Source organism: Anopheles arabiensis, chromosome 3 (assembly GCF_016920715.1).
Source record: "Anopheles arabiensis isolate DONGOLA chromosome 3, AaraD3, whole genome shotgun sequence".
NCBI lineage: Eukaryota > Metazoa > Arthropoda > Insecta > Diptera > Culicidae > Anopheles > Anopheles arabiensis.
In genome coordinates this window covers 64,350,018-64,372,424 of record NC_053518.1, presented here as the reverse complement: position 1 = coordinate 64,372,424, position 22,407 = coordinate 64,350,018, and the positions used below count along the sequence as shown (strand labels likewise).

The following is a 22,407-nucleotide window of genomic DNA, read 5'->3' as shown; positions in this document are numbered from 1 at the left end:
ATATACACACACACTGTGATGCACACTAGGAAAAAACGGGGTTTTGTTGGCTAACTTTGACCCGGCTCGACCGGGCCAGGACGTGCTGTTTCGGATTCGGCTGGCACTACTGGTTGTTGTTGTTGCTGTTGCTGCTGCTGTTGTTTCTGTATTTTTCTCTGCGCTTCCCTGCCACTGTCACTGACTATTACCACTCGTGCTGGCTCTCGGACGGCGGAAAGAGCAAGAAAACATAAAAAAGTGGACGGTCGCCCGTTCACTCGAGAGGAGGTATTTAAAAATAAAACTTTTCACTTGCCACTTTTCGGTTGGCCATATCTTCTTATTTTTCTTATTTTTGCACTGTACGGGGTTTCTTAGGTGAGCCGTATTATATTTTCACAGAAAACCCCTGGGCGAACAAAATTTTATCCGGGCTCATCCGGAAGCAGCAAGATCAACACATTGAGGTCGTCGTGTAAAATTAAACTAAATCTGGGACGATTTATTCGCGATTGACTTAACTTCAACGCACGCAAGGTACACACTCCACTTCGATTATCTAATCGTGTTTCATACAACATTCGTTTTTTTTTCTAATCTAGCATACACTACACAATGGTCGCTTAGATTTTTCACACTCACACGTCAGCAGGGTCAGGGGTGCTGCACCTCTGTACGATCACATACACTGGAGCACACTGGGCGCGTTATGAAACAGACGTCAAAAACCGTAATCCACGGCCCGGTTTTTGGTGATGGGGGGAGGGTGTTTTGGAGAACTAACCTGTGCCACACTTCCGCACGATATCCCCGGGGGGCCTGAAGCAGCGCACACACGGGCACACAGATTATGGGGCAATGCTTTGCGCACCCTCTGGCGCAACGTACGGACGGACGGAAGTTGTACTCGCTGGCGTGTTCACTCTTCCACGGCTCGACTACGAATGGGTGCGTTCCTTGGGGTCGATATTTTGAGATCGAACGAGCGCACCGCGAGCCAGCGAACTCGGGACGACCCGCGCACTCCGTACGGCGAGAGTTCTGCAGACCAAAAATATCACCCAGCCACGGTCAGTCCCCGGGGTGAGTGCTACTGGCTGGCTGACCGGTCGGCTCGGGTGATCCTTTCGGGAGGTGCAGGGATGGGAGTGCGTGTGTAATACAAAGCAAGGGTTGGGAACGAATGCGTTTTTTCTGCCTCTTTGGTCCGTTGGTTATGAACCCGAGCTTGGGACGTGTGTGTCTTTTTTGAAAATATTTAACCGTTTAATTTTTTCAATGAGCAGCGAGCGGCCGCGAATTCTTCCTCAATCATACGGTGTGTTTGAAGTACGGTACAGGTTGCGTGGAATCTTGTTTTTGGTAAAGAAGGTTGTGAAATTCAAGCAATTTAGATGGAGCGTATTGGGCAACGATCGTGTTCTTCGGTAGATTTACTGTACTGGTAGGCAAATCACTTGCCAGTATTGAAGATTCGTGCGAAACCCGCCGAGCAACACGAAGTTTGAATAAAAGAATCCCACAAGGTCACACTCATTTTGGATGTATGCTACTAATTTTTTACGTTTACATGGATTTTTAGGAAACCATCATCATTGATAGAATGTTTGAAGATGTTTCAGATGTTACTAATTTAGTTTTAAATGTCAATTTTCTATTCTTAGTGTTTAAACTGAAAAGTGGAGTAGAATGTAAACATGTTTCTCAGAAATGTTTGAACTTCAAAATGTATAGAAATGATTCAAAACTTAGATCATAATTTTCCATATCCAATCATAACTGTTCAAAGTTGATCATTGAAATAGATTTTAAAGCCTGTCAGTTAGATTGATATTACAAGAGCACATAACTCAGTAAAGACGGTCGGTAGTAGTTCATTGGTTCCTGTATAGATACAGCAAAAGATAAGGATTTTAAATAAGTTTGAATGTATTTTGTTGTGATGAAATTTTATTGCACCTAGTTACTATTAAGATAATATTTAAGATAACGTCGATTTTCTTTGAAATATTATAATCCATTATATTGGTAGCTAAAATCAATGCTAACAATGTTCAGGATGTTTTAGGTAGACCTCGACATGGTGTTGCTTTGCTTTCAAATAAAAAATAGTTTAATGAATAAAAGATCTAACTCATTACTAATTATAAAAGCCAATTCTTCTTACAGCAATTGTAGTCTGTATAAGCATGCCCTAACTACAATGGAATTTATAATCTATGACTTTAACGGCTAAATTACAACATTGACTATCCATCGAGTTTGTCATTAGGTTGTGGTATTTAAATCCACAAAAAAATAATTTATGAACTAATTGATACACATTTGATTTCATAAATACTGATTGAAAATAAGATTTATTAATCAACCTAATTATTGTACGGTCTCGTAGTACAGTCGTCAACTCGTACGACTTAACAACATGCCCGTCATGGGTTCAATCCCCAAATAGACCGCGCCGCCATACGTAGGACTGACTATCCTGCTATGGGGGGGAATCAATAAGTCACTGAAAGCCAAGCCCACAAGTGGTACAGGCAGGCCTTGACCGACATCGGTTGTTGTGCCAAAGAAGAAGAATTATTGTAATTAAACTTGTTAATAAGGCACAAATAAATAATTATGATGTACATACACAATCTATCACAGAACCAAACATTGAAAAATCAAAGAGAAAAACAAATTATATCTGGTATAAATGAATAAAAGGAACAAAATATCAATTATTGATAATTACTTTAATAATGAACGTGAAAATTGATGATTTGAATAACGAAATTTGTTCAACATGCTCATTGCTCAACCTTGCTCATACCAGTCTTATTACTGGGTTTCACTAGACGTATGTGTCTAACCGACACAAAATAATCAGGCATACGGTGGGATGATGTCGAGCAAATCGAAAGCTTCGCATGAGCCGGTGTGCTATAAATTTATTATTCAAAAACTGTTGTACTTAATGTAAGGATAAGTTTATTAATTCCATGAAATGTATTTCCTAGAGTTTTATTTTTCATTCTTTTGTATTTTTTTAATATAGTGTGTAAATTTTAAAATAATGATTTTTTATTATTATTTTGTGACAATGTAATGATTCTAGTTTAAATTTTTTTTACATGTTTATGCATTCACATTATTTAATATTGTTTACAAAAGGATGCATTGTGATGCATTGGTTTTAACTATGTTTTTCTTTTTTCATTAATTTCATTTGAAATTTTTGATTTTCGGTGATAATATTTAAACAATTTTATACAAAATTCTTTCATACAACTTTCGACTGACGAAGACAAGAATATTAATGTGTTGAATTTGAGAAGCACCGAAAATAAATTTGTAACTTTATTAACCTTGCCACGTTTCAATATTTGTCGAAACCGATTTTATTTTCATTCCCACCGAACGTTGGCAAGCAGTTTGGCAGCAGCAGAAATCCGTTTTTGTTCTATTTTGATGAATCACTGCACTACTTCCACTACCATCACTACCCCGCCCCGACACTTTACCGACGGTACAGAAAACAGTGGACAGCGGAAAGCAAATTTTCAACAATCATTTTTCACCTTGAAAAAAAAAAAACAAAACCAACAAGAACACATACTCGTCGTGTTGTTACTTTACCGCAGAGGAGTGACAAAAGAAGAGAACCGTGGGATAAGATCGAGCGAGACCGACCGATTTGTGAGCTAATTTTATGTATGCGCGCAAAAAAGTTTCACGCACAAACGCTCCCATTCCTTGCGTGCACTGTAATAATCGACAAGCACGGGACCCTCTAACGGAGCATTATGCGCAAAGGAATGTAGCATACACACAAAGGGGAAATGTTTGTAAATTAACTGTATGTTTTTTTGGAAGGGAACTAGTAAGTTTGTATTATGTTACAAGCGTTGTTGATATCGCCATACACAAGTTGAAAGTTTGACAAATAATTCACTAGTATTAATTAAAACACACGCACTTTTTCTACAGTTCTGACACTGTAATCCAAGAAGCAACGCGTCACAACTTTATGCTAAATTTATTGCCTTGGGAAAATATATAAAAGCACGCATAAACACACACGTACGTCAGTTGCAACGAACGGGCGCTAACTGCACTACTTAACACGTTGAACTCAACAGAGCCCGGAAGTGCTGGAATGCGTTTGAATAATTGATCCACCTAACGTTCGATGAGCTTGAATATAGCAATAACAAAGAAAAAAAAAACACATACACTACCAACCTCCGTACCGTTGCTCCCCGTGCGGGAGATTTGCAAAAGGCTCCCGTTTGTTTTTTTGTTCTTCGCAACGGAGCACTCAGGATGAACGGAAATGTGTGGCCTTCGGTGGCCTTGTTTCGATCTCGACTGTTGCAGTGCTCGAGAAAAGTGCTGAGCCAAACATACGCGCGTATCCAGATTGCGGGTATCTGATGGGCAGGGTTGGATTGAAAGCTACGAGGCTAGAGTAGTTTGTTAATATGCGTAGTAAATTAAGAAATGTAGATTGTGAAAGTAAAACTATTTAAACTATTTCTTACTATTTTAATTGTTCATTTTCGAAAAAATAAATAAATATTAAAACAATAATAATGCGTCCCCATTTGTTCCTCTCCTTGTGATTAACGGGGAAAAACAGAGGAAAATATTCAGCAACTCAAATTTGTTCCCTTCAGCGCCACTACTACTACCGCAAATCGTTTTTAGTGTGTTTGTGTGCGTGTATGGCCTAGTTCGGGCATTTCGAGCAGTTCCCGAAGCTAGCCATCGCCTACTCTCCTTCGTCTCACGCTCGTCTTAGCTAACAATTTGTCGCTGTTACTGCAGGATTCAACCATAACAAATGCTTCCCACGTCCACCAGCACGCATCACCTGCCGTGCGCTCATACGCAGCCACTGAAAATACTTTCCGACAGCTGGATTGCGGTTTGGTCGGACAGCATGCGCAACAGCTCACGACGGGTTTGCTGCCTTCGGCTAGCCGGCACAGCACCACACCCATACAAGCAACAGGCACAGAGACAGGCACACACTGTGCAGCATTTTCCAACGGCTATCTCTATCGTTCTTGGTGGCGAACAAAGATGTAACATTTGTTGATTAGACTTTTTGACAGGTTTGCTGCCGCAATTTACCCGCGCTAATGCTTGAATTCTTTTTATACACGCAGTCTATTTGACTAGTAGTTGTGTGTATCGTGCTGTGAGCGTTTACAAATACAAAGCAACAACCAGCGACGTTGCTTAGAGACGGAGCTGTGTACTGCTACTGCTGCTCGATGGTGAGTGAAGCATTACTTTCCGCATTAGGATGCCCCGGACTGATTGATCAGCTGTTGGGATGAATGATGGGAAAAGGGGGGTAGGGAGAATTTATTTTTAATTTCAAGCTACAATCTTGCCACGAGCGACCGTTCTGGTGCAACTAAAATGATTGTTTACAAGGCATTTTGTGCATTATGTTTAGCTGCTTTCAAGCAATTTTTTGCGTTTTAGTTTTTTACTAATTCGGAATTTATTGAAACTGATTGTTTTTCAACAATCTGGGCAGCAATTTATTTATTCAATTCTAAGAAATCGCTATAAGGAAATTATATCATTTTTTTTAAATATACTATTATGACTATATTTTTTTTTAAATAGTTAATCCTGTCAAATATTTGAAACAGTTAGCAAAGGACAGCAAAAGATACTGTCACATTATTTAACTATTTGTACAAATAACCAAGCTTCTCCATCTTGTCATTTAATTCGTCTCTAGAACATTTTGAACGAATGACCAGGCTTCTCCATCGTTTGCGTTAAATACATTTTGTTGGGATAAATTGACTCAACAACAGTTTGTAATCTACTAATAATTGTTAGAGGACGAGCATATTGGTTGCTTTTTATATTAAGTGCAATTGAGCACATTGATTTACATGAGCTTTTTTGTTTGAATAAATTATACATTATATCTTAGACAGCTAGTAAAATGATGATTCTATATGAATTACAAGTCAATAGATTTTCCATTTGAGAAATAACTATTTTAGTGAATGATAAAACATCATGTATTATTTTCATAACTGGCTCATGACAGAATTTAACTCAATAAAATTAGTTGTTTCGAAAAAAATTAGTGAACTAACTATATACGTCACCTGTGGAAAGACGGAATGTATGCAATCTGAAAAGACAATCATGATTTTATTAAGTTTATATCTAACTGGCAAACAACGCATCTCCCATATGGTCTAGTGGCTAGGATATCTGGCTTTCACCCAGAAGGCCCGGGTTCGATTCCCGGTATGGGAAAAACTTTTTTACAGTTTCATTTTACATTCAGTGTAATAATGATACATTTTGTACGAAATGTTTTTTTATGGTCATCGAAATGAATAAAACCAATGAAATAAAATAATACATAATGGATACATAGCAGTTGATCTTTATTTTTTCTTCTAAAGTCATACAAATACTCAAATGAAGAACAAACCCGTGTCAATACTTTGATCTTCATTTCATTGTATTATCTCCCGTATTATTCTCATTCTTCTTAATTTGTTGTTTGTTTACATTGTCTGCTGAAACTATCTATGATAAAGTTTATATTAAAATTATTGTTTACATTACTTTGTTCTATCTACTCGTTGGATGTACACGTTCGGTAAGTTGGTTCGCATGCGTTTTTTGTGTCTGTTCTGACCTGTGATGCTATTTTGGCTAACTGTAGTCTATTGCACATCTGCACAAAGTAATGAAATGTTTAGCACTCTGGTAAACTATTTGCCCATGCCTCAGTCACAAGAATCTTTCCAAGAAAGTATTTGTGCTGGTTTGCATTGGTGTGAAAATCAATCGAAAGTGGTAGACAGCCCATTTATATGTTGTTTTATGTTGCTATAAAAAATGTAAGAAAAAAAATTTTGTGTATTCATCTCTCAAGAAACCATTGGCAGTTTATTTGGCTTTCTTGAACCTGCTCAATGGGTTGCAATTTTTTTTTGCTTCAAAGCTGAAATGTTTCAAGATTTTCAAAAAAAAAAAAATCGAATATTATTGGTTCGATGTTTTCCTGACGTGTTAACTTTACCGGCATCGGCATCGACTTCTTTGGCTAACAGTTGTTCTTAAAATGTTATCAATGCTTGTATCGTTTGACGTATTTACAGTAACTTTGCCAACAAAATACAAAATTTGTCACGTTCATGGTAAATTAAAAAATGTTTAATCTTAACGATACAATAATAAAGTGTGTGAGGTAATCTTTTTAAAGAAAAACCAAAGAAGCGATTCTAAAATAATGAGTGAAATTTAATTTCAATTGTTTAATGTTTCATTATTGTCGATCAGAATTTTTAGAATTGAAGAAAAAGAAGTAAATAAAGAATATGACTTCATTCTTATTAGTTTAAGGTTTGAGTTCTTATGAATGATTAATTGACAACGTCTATTTTTACCACTTATTTCATTATTAACTTTGGTAGTTTCTGTGAACTTGTTTAAAAATTGGCAAACAAAACTAAAATCATTCCCTTAAATAATGTTTCGTTATCGTAAATTATCGTGAAACAGTTTTTAAAAACTATTACTATATGTCACTATATGGTTTGTGATTTCTTGTATCCGTGCGCTTAGTCGTACCGAGACAATTTCACGCTATGAAGCGTGAAAAAGTAGCCAAACAGCAAAGTCACTGCAATATTTCACATCAATTTGGGTGCGATCTTCTGTCATCTTGTATAGTGCGATGACATACGCCCATGCATTGCGTGAAAATACTCGCCGTAAAATAGATGGTATTTATACGTGCTTTTGCATGGACATCTTCGAATTGAATCGATTTTGGCTTCACACTTCACAGTGCATCGCTTTTTTACGATGTGTCAAGGCGTATTCTAAACATGTTATTTCTTCGATCATGAGTAAAAAATCATCACCTTACTAACAAAGTATTATTAAAGTATCATTAAATTTACGCAACGTACGTAAAATATTAATTTTTGCCTTGTAAAATACAACAAAAGAGTAGCTATACACTAATCAATTAAGTGTCGTGTCATTCCTCAAAATATTACTCATTAATAATTGATTTTGGCCCTCTGATTCGTACGAACCCTATCAGCGCTAAACCAGATGTCCGTCCGAATCGGTGTACCCGACGGAAACGTTGTATGACGCTAGACTGGAACTAGCTGGCGGATCATATGCTCCCATCAGCAAACTACTCCCCGCACTGGTGCCAACGTGACCTTGTGGGTCCATCATCAACCCGTACCCGCTCGGTCCAGCCACATACTGATCCGACGGGATCGGTGAGGGATTGTGTATACTGTACAGCTGCTGCTGCTGCTGAAGTGGCAGGCTTGAATAGGTGTGACTTCCGCTAGCGGAACTGTTGCTCCGTTTTGGATCCTTCAGGATACCTTGCGGTTGTTTGGGGGTCGATTGGACGGCTTGTGAAATGCTGGCATTGAGTGAACCGAAGGGCAACGTCGTGGAAAGACTACTGGAATCGTGCTGTTGGCCGCCAGTTCTGTGGTGTGTGTGGTGCGTTACATCTGGAGGTGGAACCATCGTTCGCGCTACCCGTCGTAATGTTTCGGAAGAGCTTTCCGTTGGTCCAACGGAAGGTAAAATAGGTAGTGGAGGTGTGGGAAACTCGACGCCCGGATAATCCTGAAATAAAGTTAAGAACACTACAGCTTTTATCCTTGCTTTTTAAAGAGCTTTTGCTGTATATGGAGCTTTTTAAAAGCACATAAGAGTTGAAGCGTGATTAGCGGTGCTTACCATCGGTGGATAGAAACGGTCGTTGTTCATATGATAGTAGGAGCCGTCCATAGTTGAGTTTTTCAGTTGATCGGTGGGCCCGGATTGATCATATCCTGGAATCAGAAATAGTTTTAGTAATTTTTAATACTTTTTTATGTTTTCATCATGTCAAAATACATCGAAAACATCTAAGTTGGGCTGTTAACTTAAAACTTGAGCAAGTGAAAAGAATATTCTGACCTCTTCTGAAGAGGGGATATCTTTTTTTTGGGGATTTTTTTTGAAAAATGTATACCAAACTCTGTTGCATTGTATTATATTGTGTTATTAATGTAAAATTAAAGTACAATTGCAACAGCAATATTTAAAAAACTACAATTTACCAACCACTTTGTTTGATATTTTAATAGTTTAGTTACTTATACTATGAACATCGTTATGTAACTCATTAGAATAAAATAAATTGGTTATTGTGTTGGGTGGATATCCAGGAATGAAGTCCCAGGAAAGCACTGCTATTATTTCATTTAAGAAAAGAATGACATTTCGAAAAGTAAAAAGAAAAATAATTTAAAATTGAACACACGAGCATGGTTTATTTTGTTTTAAAATAATACTGCACACGTTATAGAAAACCGTTCCTGTACATAGTTATATAAAATTACGTTACAATAAAACAAATAACATCATAAAGCAAAATGAGGTAGAAGAACAGTTCGTCAAAGCTGTTAACAGAATTGCAAACAAACGCATTTGCGAGCCACTGGCTCGTGAAATATTTCATACCAAACATTGAAATATTTCACACAGTTCACAGTACAATATGCTTTCGGAAAATTTGTGTCAAAAGTTGATTTTTCTTTCACAAAGAAAAAGCTTTTTAAATGAAATTTTCAAAACGTACCGTTCTCAGTGCCGGTATTGCTTGCGTAGTGAGGTAGGTTGCCCTCCTGCTGGTACCTCGGTGGTTGCATCTCTCCTCCATCGATTAGATAAGTAGAAACAGCTCGTTTTCTAGTTTCATCCTGCAACAAAAACACATGCAATTGTAAATAATGATTGAAAGCTTATGGATTACAGCTGTAACTCACCATAAAATCAGGCTGACTACCGTCGTTCGAGTACGCGTCGCTCTTTTCCGAAACGCTGGACAGTGTCTCGCCCGTCACTGTATCGTTGTACGAGCTGGGCGCATACATCTCAATCGTTGCCGATTTGCTATTTGGGTTGGATGAGTCTACGATGTGTAACCGAAAACAGTCATACATTAGTATTTAGTAATGGTGTTCAGTTTTTGGACAGGTTCTGGTGGTTCGTTTCCGGTTGTTTTTCTACTTCTTCTTGGGTTTACGTGAACAATGTGAATCGAAATGCTCAGTGAGAGTGTGCTTGTTTCTTTTTTTTAGCTTAGGAAAAATAATAAATCAATTCCACTAATGGTAACTCGTTACACTTAGCACACCGGTCTTGTTGGAAATAATTTGCATTGCGATATGATTGATAATACATAAGATGGAACGGTGCGGAATATTACCGTAAAAAGAGGTCCAACAAACAAAACGTAAAAACCACCAACAACAGTAATCCTCGGTTAATGTGCCCGCTTCTTCCGGGGCCGCACAGATTAGCCCGTCCCGGAGGCCATTTGTGTGTATTGTTTTCACTGATGACATCGTCGATGAAAAGTTATAATCATGATTGATGTTCCCGGTGACACCTGTGGTCGCAAGGCTTTGCCGATACCTCGAATGCTTTCGGGATAGAATAATGTGTTGCGGAGTGGAGTGGAAAAAAGATCATCCCGAGCCTTGTGTTGCAGTGCGCCGTCCCATTAGCACTGAGCGATGTCTGATTTGTGGTTTGATTGCGGGGATTATCAGCTCGCGGGTAATCGACACGATATGAATTATCGCACCCAGCTGGTGGAGGGAAATGGTATGGATTGATTGAACGTTGTGCCAATTAAAGATTGTTCATTTTAAGCTCATTGCTCATGATTCACTGTGGTTGATTTATTTGAGCAAACAGTGTTGAGATGTGTATGTGTTGATTGCGCATTGAAAATAAAATGCAGAAGTTTACTGCACACGGGTTCAATGAGGACATTTAACAATATCTTTAAATCAATGTAACTAGTGACTTAAACACTATTAAACGTAAACTTTTTCTTTGCAATTGTAATAATTTTGTTGTTATGTTTAAACTGTCGCCGCAACCCAGTCAGTATTAACTTTAAGCAGACAATTTAAATTACAGATCAAACGCATATATTTCAATACTTGAATGACTCTAGAGAATTTTTTTTCAATTTCAAGTTATTAACAATAGCACGTTCCACTAATCTTAACATACTGTTTTAAATTTTCGATAAAGGTTTACAATTAAAAAATACAATTCTCTCTTAAGGACTTTTACATTATCTTTAAAAAAACAGTCAAAAAAACTGTACTACGAGACCGGCTTCTTTGTTTTTATATTTGTTTATAACCGGTGCAATACGTATTATAGTCAATTGAAATGAATTTATAATCAAGAGCCATGTTATTTTCATTAAAAGGATTAAACTGATTACTACAGTTGTGTTCTGAATTGCTCCACTGTACGTAGAATAGGTAAACAAAATTCATTTAAAAACTAAAGCTTGAAAAATACAACTTCAAAGCTTGGAATGTCAGAAAAGAGCAAAAACTTCACTTAAAAAAATTTATAAAAAAAACCAACCCATACATCACATGCGCTTTCACAAAACCGTCCGAACCGTACGTGAAACAGATGTTTGGAAATAAAATTGATCTACACAAAACCCTCAAAACAAAACCCCAGCATAGGCCAGTGAACAAATTTAAGCGGATGTTAGAAAACATTCGTTTGATGTATTGAAGCGCAGCGGTGTGGACAGAAGAAGAAAAAAAAACATTTTCAAACAGAGGCTTAAAGGAGAGAAAAAAGACAAGGCCAGAAGGGAGAAAAACAAAAAGCGGAAATCGAAAAATGAAAAAAAAAACAGACACTCTGTTTAGTTTACCTTTAGCCCGCTTCCTCACGATGAAGCAGGCGACGAGGCCAGCGTTCACGATCAGCAAACACAGTCCGGCGAAGGCGAAGCAAAATATCACGAAGCTGGGCAGTGCCGCCTTTTCGCTCAGCTCCGCTGGTATCGTTCCGTCTGATGCTGGTAAACGGGTCGAGAGGCAAATGCGTGTTGTGTAGATGGCACAATGAACATGCGTTGCGTAAATGCGTCCAGTACGTACGCAGTATGTATGTGTGTGAGTGCGCCAGTGCGTTTCCGCAGCGTACAAGGTGTGTTTTATCATCGGAATACCAGTGTGCAGGAGCAGCAGCAGCAGCAGCAAATGAAACGAAACAGAAATAAATGCAAACGAAAGGTAAAGTTAAACAAAGCCGAATAAAACTGAAAAACTGACAGGAGAGAAAAAAAATCATATAAAGGCTTAAAACAAATGATGAATAAGACAAACAGAAAGAAGCAAGCGTGAACGAGTGTTGTGTTTTTGGTTTGGAAACATTACACTAGCAGTGGGAAACTGGAATGTAAGTGATGAAGGTTAGGTTTCCAAGAGGTGAAAAATGCATCTTTTTAGGACATCTGCATGCATCTTGCATAAAAAAACAGTTGCACAAATATGACTTCAATATGACACAAATATAAACGACGAACAAACGCTTGGTGCCGTGACTAGAATTTTACGATTAAGGCTTGTCAAGCTGCCATCTTGCTTCGTTTTAAATCCAATTTGAATAAAGTTTTTTTTTTTTCCTCAAAAATCCCTTTAAAGTGTCCTCAAATCTTTATCATCCTACGCTTCATGAAAATAGGCGGAGAATATGAAAAATGAATTTGTTAACTAGCCACGAATAAATCACTTTTCTTCTTTCGCGTTGCTGGGACGAATCGTACCTCCCAGTCGCGACAACAGGTACCGTCGGCTGGTGGTGCTAGCGGCAAGCGGTCCGTTACAAAAAAGGATAAGCGGGAAAGCTTAACCCAAGCGAAAGCGAAGATATTAAAAAATAATTAACAACAAATCCATCCCCAAACCGCAACACCGAGAGGGAGCAAAGTGAGCGAGCAGGCGTGCGGCTGAAGAAAAGCTTGGAAAAGCTTGGAAGGACGCACTGACTGACTTAACGGCGATGGGTACCACAAACGAAACCAAGACACTCTCACATAATAAACCAAGGGAAGAGAAGGACATAATGGTGAGCACAAACCGCCCAGAGGGAAGTGGCGAGCAACCGGAAACGGTGACCATGGCTGCCCGTGGGAAAGGAAACAACCATTACCACCGCTGTTGTACAGCGCGCCGGTGTATTTGTGATCGTGCCGCGCACGACGCGAACTGGAGCTGCCGGGTAGACTGCGCCGGTAGAGACAGAATCCGATAAGAAGGATATTGAGCAGCACCAGGGCTATACCGGTCGCGACCCCAATTCCAAGCAGCAGCAAGGTGGACGGTCCAGCTGGAGACGATGGCGCCAGGAAGGAGGACGATTCCATCGGTGGCTGCGGCTGTCGCTCTGCAAAATGTGGAGTGAACCTTGCAGTTAGGGGCGGTCGTACTCTTCCTGCTTTTTGTGTGTCCTCCATCAGGACGAGCGGGAGGCAAGATGTTGGGCTTTTTGCTGTCCCTTTTTTTCTATTTTTAATCGCTGGATGAACTGCCATCCACAGTAAAGTCTGGGATTTGTATTGTTTTGGTGTGGAGAGGTATACGGGATATGGGAGAGGATGACAGGGTGCAAAAAATCTTCATCGAGGTGGCTGACAAGGTACCGGGCTGTGGATGCCGGATGCCTCGAAGGATGCGTTCGGATGTGGTGGCCGGGAAAAGATTTGGATTAATTTCAGTTTTAATTAAAAACCGTTGTAATTTGAGTGAAAGCGTTCGCAGCGGAGCAGAAACATTGCTGTGCTAGTCTTGTTCTTTCTTTCTCTCTCACACACACACACATATACACTCAAACACACACACATACTCTCTCTCTCTCTCTCTCTCTCTCTCTCTCTCTCTCTCTCTCTCTCTAGCCCGCACACACAAAAAGTCATGGCGGTCCTGATGGATACTATGCCTTTCTTTTCCTTCATTTTTGACGACAGTGACGTAGGTGAACTCATCGATCCAAAAGCACAGCGTTGGCTGCATGGTGAATCTTTAGCCTGGTTCAATTCCCACCTCCAAACATACACATACACGATAAAAAAACATTAACGGACGCTTCCGCACTTCCTGCAGGTAATGAAGTTGACTTTAATTACCTTTGGTTTGGGCACGGGTCAGATCGGGCAAGTAACGGCTCTCGCCGAGCACGTTCGCCGCCATGATCGAGAACAGGTAGAGCGTGTTGCTACGCAACCCGGCCACGGTAAGCTGGTGTGCGTTCGGGGGACCATCCTCGTACCGGTACCGTTCGGACGTTGCTTCCCGGTACCGTATCCGGTAGTTCGCACGATGTCCACCATCGAAGCCGGGCTCCCAGCCGAGCGTAACGCTGTCGTGCGTTACATTTAGCACCGTCAGCGTGGCGGGCGAATCGGGCGCAGACCGTACGTCCAGTCGACCGGTACCGGATCCACTTCCGAGTTCGTTTTTAGCACGGCACTCGTAATCGCCATAGTCGCGCGAGGAGATGCGCTCGATTACAAGGATGGATTCGTGCGTTAGGGGATCGAGCTGACGCTGTAGGGTGTAGTATTTCGAGGACTGGTTGATCGGCAGCTCCTGCCCGGTACGGATCCAGTGGAAGATGGGAGCGGGTGCTGCCTTGGCCCGGCAGGGAAGGCGCGCTTGGTCGCCCGGACCGGACGCGGCACGTAGCATTGCGGGCGATTTGTCTATCTCGGGTGCAACTGGTGGATGAGAATTAAAGTGCAAAAAAAAGTGAATAGAACAGCAGAGGAAAAACATGTTCTGGTTAGATTGTAGAATGTTTTTGGTTTTGGTGGAAAACGAATTTGTTTGCAATAGATATTCAATAAGTTATTTTTATAGACTTTAATCGCTTAATTTAATCAAGATATACTATAAGCATCAATACCTCTGGCAAATTAAAAAGATTTTTTATTTAAAGAATTTTTATGCTTTTGAAAAATTATTAACTAAAAAAATATTTTATATTTCGTCCACATATTTTTCATATTGTTGTGAATTTCATATTTTTCGTATGTTTATCGATGTACACTAAAGTATCTCAGTCTTAGTTTAATGAGTGGTACAGGTTGATTCTGGTTGGAAGCTGACGACAGAGCTCGAACGATTTTAACAACATGCTTGTCACGGGTTCAAGCCTAAACCGTCCTCCCATTGCAAGGACTAACTATTCGACTGCGTTGAACTCAATAAGCCTCGAAAGCCTGTGTAAATAGGTCGGGACGTCCGCGTGGGACGTTACGCCGAATAGAACAACAAAAAGAAATATCTTAGTCTGGAGAAAGTAACAATTCAAGTTAGCTTTAAAATCAAACATAAAAACAAATAATGAAGGTTAAATAAGTTCTTGTTGTACAAATCCTAATATCTGTTGAATGGCTTCAATTAAGTTTTGGTTTTGGTTACTTCCAATTTCGAAAGATTTATTGGGTTTGCATTAAACTAAAGATAAAGAATTAAACATACCCAACGTCATCCAAAAGGGCAAAGATGTTTTTTAATTGGATCAAGCCTAACAAATTTAAAATAATACTATGTTGTAATATTTACTATTGTTGGAAACTGTTGCGAGGTTCCAACAGACTATCAGCTGAGGCTATGGTTTATGTGTGTATAGTGAAATAAAAAGGGAGAAAACGCGGAAATTTAACAATTGCGATAAAAATACCCAACAGCGAGGGTTTATACAGAATAAATTAAAAACAAAATTGTAACGCCAGTTAGAATTTTGGAATGGATTTTTTGACATAAAGCACAACTACCATACAAAAGCTTATGAGTAAAATACTGTAAGCTATTTTTTATAATAAGATTTATCAGTAATTGGAACTGCTTCCCACATAATTTTGTATTTGTTTTACGATTAAACTCAATTTTTGATCCAATATAAGCAAGAAATCTATTTAAAAAAGTGATCATAATTTAAAAAAAATGGAATCATCTTAAATCCTATGAAATATTCGGTATTTTGTTGATGAAATGAAACTTGAGGGAAACTTTAGAGCAAAATGAAACAACTCATTGAATATCAATACTACAAACATTCCGTTTTCAGCACTGAATGATTAAAAACTCAATGCTTCCGACAAGCACCACGGCCGCCGACGGCCAAAGTGCCGCAACACCTACATTTGACAATCAATAGCACATTGCGACTGTCCGCGGCTGCGACACGATTATCAGCGATGCACCGGAAATTGCCCACATCCTCCCTTTGGGCGTCCTTCACCACCAGCGTGCCGGTTCCGTTTGCGTAGCCGGTGGTGGTTTTCGCTCGCAGATCGTACCCATCCCGCTCCCAGCGAATATGGTCCGGCGTTAATGGGTTTCCTGAAACGAGATTGCAGACACGAGGTTGAGTGAAAGTGCAATGCACGCAAAAGATGGTGGAAGAAGCGAGGGGAAAAAACGAGACAATCTTAGGAGGACAATCCGTTGCCTATTTTTGTCGACGACTGCCCGGTCCAGTTGTTGAGAGAGAGTTGGTTGGCCGTTGGGTGTTGTTGCTGTTGTCTCTGCTGCTTTTCCGTTGATGTTGCAAGTTATGTGCGCGCCGGAATGCTTTTTTTCGTGGCCCATGTCTTGCGTTCGGGTTATGAAAGCGACGCGCAACAAACGCAAACGCACGTGTAGCATTGGTGGCATCTTTCGGCCCCATCCGCATCAGGTACACCGTGTGTGTCCGTGTTTGCATTTGCCATTTTGAGATGGGAAATGTTGTGTTTGCACGTTTGCACAGTTTTTTTTCGGTCACTATTTTTGAATCGTCTTTTTATAGTACATGCACTCGCCGGGTGCTCACCGTTTGCAAAAATGCCACCAGCAGCAAAGTGCATACGTGCTCGCTTTTGGAGATGGAATTTGCGCACTTTTGTGGGTGGGGTTTCTGTGGTGAGGTTTTGGGGTCCGTTTCTTTTTTGCTGCAGCAGTGAACATCATCCACACTTGGAGGAAACAAAAACACGGAACTCAAATATGGTTCCCTTCTAGTCTGCTCGGTACGGATACGGACCATTACTACGCAAGCCATTTATCGCGTGTGGCCAGGTCGTGACGGTACATTTCAACCACCGGTCACCGGGAAAGGTGAGATGTGGAAACTGTGGAAGTTTTCGAACATGGTTGTTTTTTTGTGTTGTTGTTGGTGCGTGATCTCTCGTCAAACCGGGGGAACGTTCACCAATAGGAATGGCATGTCATATCTTGCAAGCCTTCATGCGCGGAATGAAATGAAAATAGGCCACACCAATATATTCGAACGGGCAGAAGCATGTAGGACTGTGGTGGAACATGCAAATGACTCCTAGGTTGTTGAAGGCGGAACGAAAAAAATAGACCTGCAATGTTACTTCACCAAAACCGCGCTATGTGTGCACCGGCTGCGAACCCGGATCGTATAGCAATAGTTCAACGTGGTGGCCTGACTGGAGCCAGATCGCCAGCACCGAAGCTGCGAATTCTAGCCTTGCAGTTTCAGCCACCATGGTAGGGAAAAGGTTTGCTTATTTTACGTTATGGTTACCGTTCGCTTACATATCCATCCGTACGCAGCAGTTGCAAAACATGGTACGAACAGCAAGAAATTGGTAATCAACTGGTACTAGGTGAGAGTGCTTGTGTAGGGAAGGTTAGGATTTGTACCCAACACTAAGCAAGAGTTGGATTATACGGTAAAAAAAGATGTTGAATCTGGAATAGACATTACATTTTTTTGTAGTGGCCTAGAAGTGCCCGCACTGCTGAACCGGCAGTTGTTGCGTGTATGTTCATTAGAATGTGCATTTCGGTGGAAAATTCCTTCATAAACCAACGAGATGGCTTTCGGTGGACAACAGGTTGGAGCGCAAAAAAAATCTCAACAGGAAACACCAGCACTTCGTGGCACCGTTTGCAAACAACTGCCATTCTGCATTTGAAGAGAGCTTTTTCTTTATCTCCATGATCCTTTTTTTTGCTTCACTACTATGTTAAAGGACATATCTACTTGTGCCATGCAATTAACGCGCCCTGAAATGTTCACACATAAAATGCAATCGAAAACAGCAGGAAAAGGGATACGGCGGCCACTTCATGTGTCGGCCAATGGTGGCCAACGGGATAAGAAATAACTTTTAAGTTGGCAGCTGGCTTTTCATGATGTTCGATTGCCCAATTTTTTTAGGGCCACTTGCAGGCGGTAGCTGTCTTGTCGTATGTTATGCACTTCCTCCTTTGGTTGTTGAAATTGCTCAGCGATTACTTACCGTCTACGGTGCAGTTTAGTATTGCATCCTCGCCCGGATCGACGGTAACGAGTTCCGAAATGGCTTTTATCGTTGCAGCATCTGTGACGATAGAGAGGTATGGAAGTAAATAATATAACGTTGTGTAGTGGGGTAATGGAGTGTAGAATATAGTAGAACGTGTTGTTGGGTGGACTATTGCGCTTGTGAAGGGGTTACTATGCTTTTGTAAAAATATTCAAGCATTTTTATAATTCACAAAACATTGTAGATATTCAAAAATAACATATTGAATACCCTTTGCCTTCTTCGAGTACCATAAAAACATAATCTATTCGAACTTTAATTATTTTTGTGTAGTTCCGGAAGAGGGCGTCATTGCACACTAACTAAGCTGTACAAAATTTCAAAATTCGTTAGAACATTGGAACCGTACTGAAATTTGTCAAAATTGTGATCTCACGAGATGTCAAAAATTGAGTGATCGGTTTCTTAAATAAGGGACTTTTACGATACTAGTCAGCTGTTTTATATGGAGTTTGACAGTTGCCAGCTGAAATCATGTCAAGACTCCATACAAAACCACAGACAAAACTAGCCTCAATAATCCAGCCTAAATCATTGCAGCACGAAAAATATGTAAACAGAAGCCCATTCGTTGCTGGTGTGATCAGGTTAGTTTACAAGCTATTTTACCATTTTTTTTGCGAGGATTTTTTTATTCATCAATTATTGTTTTGCTGAATCATAAATAATAAGTCAAGAAAGGTTAAAGTTATGTACCAGAATCGATTTTTTAATTTTTGGTAAAAAGTAAGTTTTATCATTTCAAACAGAAAAATTAAGAAAATAATTTTTAAATGGTGAAATAGGTGAAATCCAATATGGCGGTCCGTAACTGTCATAACTCTGTTCTACTGACATGATGAAATTTCAGCTTGTTGGTTAGAAAACGTTGTTATACAGTTTAAAAGTATAAGCTGTCGACAAGTCTGTAGGCAAAATAAAATAGTTATTGTATACAAAATAAATAGATTTCGAATACTTAAACATATGGAGCAGCAATTTGACTGGTAAAGCGTAAATTTGACTGGCTGTTACTACTAAGTAATAGTATGAATTGAGCTATGTCATGTTTTATTTTACTTTAATTTGTGATCTTGATTTAAAACCAAAATTTAGCTTATTGAAATGTTTTATCAAACAATCAATTGTAATTTTGTCATAATCGTTTAAAGCACTTGGTACTTCTAAAGTTAATGAAGGAGTAAATAACTATGCTCATTCATTACATTTTACTGTGTGTTTGAGGCAAGGAAAGCTTACAGGGTTTCTCAAGCCAGCTCAACATCGTAACACTATTTTTCGAACACGTTAAACGATTGTCAACATCGTACATACAATTCGAATCCTTAAACTCTTTGCAATTTGGTAACACTAGGTTTTCGACTAGTAAAATCCCAACTCGAATCTGGAAAATGTATGTTGGCTGTCTTGTCACCCATTACGAAAGACGGAAACCATTTGTATAATTATCTTTAGTGCCTATGCGATGCCGTATACGGTATATAATATAACCCGAATGTCACTTGACATTCTTCTTGATGATCCAAAACAGCCTACTCGTGCACCAAACGCGCTTTAGTTACTGCAAGATTTGTTATTTTAAGAAAAAAAATAGCTTCAAGCAAATGTTCAGATCTAATATCGGCAAATTAATATTTGTTGAAGTGACTATCGAATGAAAGGAAGAAATTTGAACAGGAAGCTTTTAAATCAGCAAATATTGATAGTTCTATGTCGATGAGTTTTACCGTTCGTCATACAGGTTGCAAGAGTTACATCAGGGTCTTGTCGGCCTAAAACAAATACAGGATGATGTAACCAAGTATAAGATACATTTCCGACGTCAAATGCAAGGAATACATTAAAGGCTTGAGCAAGTATGTTTATTTAATTGACCGCAAAATGGTAATTGAACTTGAACTTTGTAAACGCAATATGGGATAGTGAGTGCCTCCTAGGTTACTGTCCAGTCGCTTGCTGAAATAATGTGGTAAATAGAACTACCAAAAGCGTCACAATAATTCGACGAAAGACTCATTTCAACAGCTTGTGAAGAGACTTGATAGGAAATGCTGAAACAGGAAATAACTCCTGGGGTTGTTTACATATTTCAAAGCATTTAAAATATGTTTAGTTAATTTTATGACTCTAACTAGATAAAACAACCTTCTTCTTACAAAATAATTTGTGTGCCAATTTTCGAAGATAACTTAACAGCATTTATTTAGTAACTGTTGGAGCAACTGCTGGAGTCGAGCAGTTCGAAGCGGAGCGGAACAAATCCGTTCATTTTTTGAGCTTGTTTACGCTGACATCACTAGCGGTTTAGATTTAATAAATAGATGACGAAAAGGCTTTTTCGTCCTCTTCTTCTCTGGCAAATCGTCGTTACAAGATTGGTAATTCTTGGTAGCTTAGAAAACAGAAAGAAACGGGCAAGACTTTATCCGAAATTCTCCTCCGAGTTAACATTAGCAATTGCAACAATTTTGCAAAAGATGCTTAGTTAGGGTTATAATTTTCATTAAGTATCTTTCGCTTTGCCAATCGTTTGTTCCATGCTTCTTCCAAACAAAACTCTAATAGTTGTGCAACGTTTCCCGTAAACTGGAGCGACTTTTAAATCGCATTAAAATTAATCAATCGTTCAAAAACGGACCGGCAAACTTCCGCTCTCCGAACAACGAGCACAGCGCATTCTTTCGATCGCGAGCGTAACAATCAAGTTACGCCGAACGTTTCTTCGTGCAACTCGCCATCACAAACTTTGGTCGTCCAACACTTTCGGAACACTGGTGAAGCTTTGTTGAAGCGATCGAAAAACTAACAGCAAGGCAAGAGATCGGCGCCCTCTACATCCGGTTCGATGTACTTCAGTTTAAAGCGAAGGAGGGGAGAAGAAGAAGAGTCTAAAGATCCATCGACTGATTGCTTGCGCTTGATAGTATACGCAAACTTTTAGCACGTTCGAGGCAGGATCGGGACCAAGAGACAACCACCATATTTCCGCACGTTCCCGCTCTGTCACTAGTTGGTTTGCTTTTGTTTCTGTTCGCTTCCCTAACCAGCCACTGTGAAGAAACTGTGCTCAATTTGGCAGAAGTGAATTAACTTTCTCACCGACGGAGAGACGTAATCGGAATAGTGGGCAAAAGTTTTATCCATATGTGAGTGTGTGTGTGTGTATACTGGTCTCGTTTTGATCCTTGTCTAGGGCGCACTCGCGAAGACACACTCCTCGAACTTTGAACGACTTCTTCAGACAATCCGCTAAATAGCAAATGCGGATAATTGAAATACGGTTTGAGTTTTGACCTGCTCACTCAGTATCACTCCAAAACCACTCGCACACACACACACACATCCGCAGGGCCGCATACCTATAGTGGCCAATTCGCTGGTAGTTAACCTTCGCCTCTGCCGACGATAGTAGCTTCTCTCACAAAACTCCAATAAAATCTTATTTTATTGAAAGGTCGTACATGACCGTGCTATGATAATGGGGCCGGGGATAGAAAGGTTTCTGTGCAGAACTAGGCGCACCCAAACGCATCCCATCGAGCGTTTTTGGGTAGGTCGGCATTTAATAGTACTATGATGGGCGCTGTTGTACGCTGTTGATGGAAAGCTTTCCAGGGTCGTATTTGACGATTGCTTCGTCCGAAACAACAACGGCAAAAAGCAAGCTGGGCAAATTGGAGCAAGACTATACCTACAGAGAGTGTACGCCTAAGCTTCTATCCTTCTACAGACCTAGTAAGGTCACAAGACGGTAGTGGTGGTGGCAAATATTCCCAGAATCGTATCTGGCGTATAGTGAGGGACTCGCATTACTTTCATTGTTTACGAGGCAACGCGCGGGAATCCTTGTGGAAGTGAGTTGGCATAGTCCGCAATGATCCAAAATTCCAATTTCGGGACGATTTTGTCCGCCGCCTGTTGTCTCTGTTGTCCCACCCTGTGTACATCCATGGGCAGAAAAAGGTGACCGTGCATGTAAGTGAGTTGTGCAAGAAGGTGATATGGTTTTATTGTTTGGGTTGTGAGCATCGGGCGCCAGGGTTGTTGTCGGCCGCACCACCCGCCGGGCGGTTCGGAACTCCTGCTGTCTAAGTTATGCTGTGGCTGTGGTGAAAGGTTACCCACACTGACACTGAACGGGGATGTGAATGTGTGCGTGTGTTTGTAAGAGAGAGCGAGAGAGAGAGTAGTGAACATAACAT

General features: G+C 40.0%; 2 protein-coding genes and 1 non-coding gene across 9 annotated transcripts in view; 1 reads left to right on the top strand and 2 right to left on the bottom strand.

Moving 5' to 3' along the window:
- The window catches only part of LOC120903061 (ryanodine receptor), a 41,841-nt gene extending 40,840 nt beyond the window's left edge, over window positions 1-1,001 (bottom strand). For 4 of the 7 annotated variants that reach the window (XM_040312267.1, XM_040312271.1, XM_040312268.1 and 1 more), the window contains exon 1: window positions 767-997. The gene's annotated coding sequence lies outside the window, so the exon portion shown is untranslated. Of the gene's footprint in view, window positions 1-766 lie in introns of all 7 variants that reach the window. The other 3 variants (XM_040312266.1, XM_040312269.1, XM_040312259.1) reach the window with 2 other exon arrangements.
- Window positions 1,002-6,192: 5,191 nt separating this feature from the next.
- Trnae-uuc lies at window positions 6,193-6,264 on the top strand. Its single transcript has one exon. It is a non-coding gene; the product is annotated as a tRNA-Glu (tRNA).
- A 110-nt stretch (window positions 6,265-6,374) lies between these two features.
- LOC120901140 (nephrin-like) overlaps window positions 6,375-22,407 on the bottom strand; it is a 188,725-nt gene continuing 172,692 nt past the window's right edge. The window contains exons 16-24 of the mRNA XM_040308849.1: window positions 18,140-18,341; window positions 16,026-16,226; window positions 14,006-14,596; window positions 13,033-13,266; window positions 11,750-11,896; window positions 9,816-9,961; window positions 9,629-9,749; window positions 8,743-8,837; window positions 6,375-8,628 (exon numbers count right to left, since the gene is read on the bottom strand). Of these exons, the coding sequence (XP_040164783.1) occupies window positions 8,077-8,628; window positions 8,743-8,837; window positions 9,629-9,749; window positions 9,816-9,961; window positions 11,750-11,896; window positions 13,033-13,266; window positions 14,006-14,596; window positions 16,026-16,226; window positions 18,140-18,341 (2,289 nt within the window). The 3' untranslated portion in view covers window positions 6,375-8,076. The remainder of the gene's footprint in view (window positions 8,629-8,742; window positions 8,838-9,628; window positions 9,750-9,815; window positions 9,962-11,749; window positions 11,897-13,032; window positions 13,267-14,005; window positions 14,597-16,025; window positions 16,227-18,139; window positions 18,342-22,407) is intronic.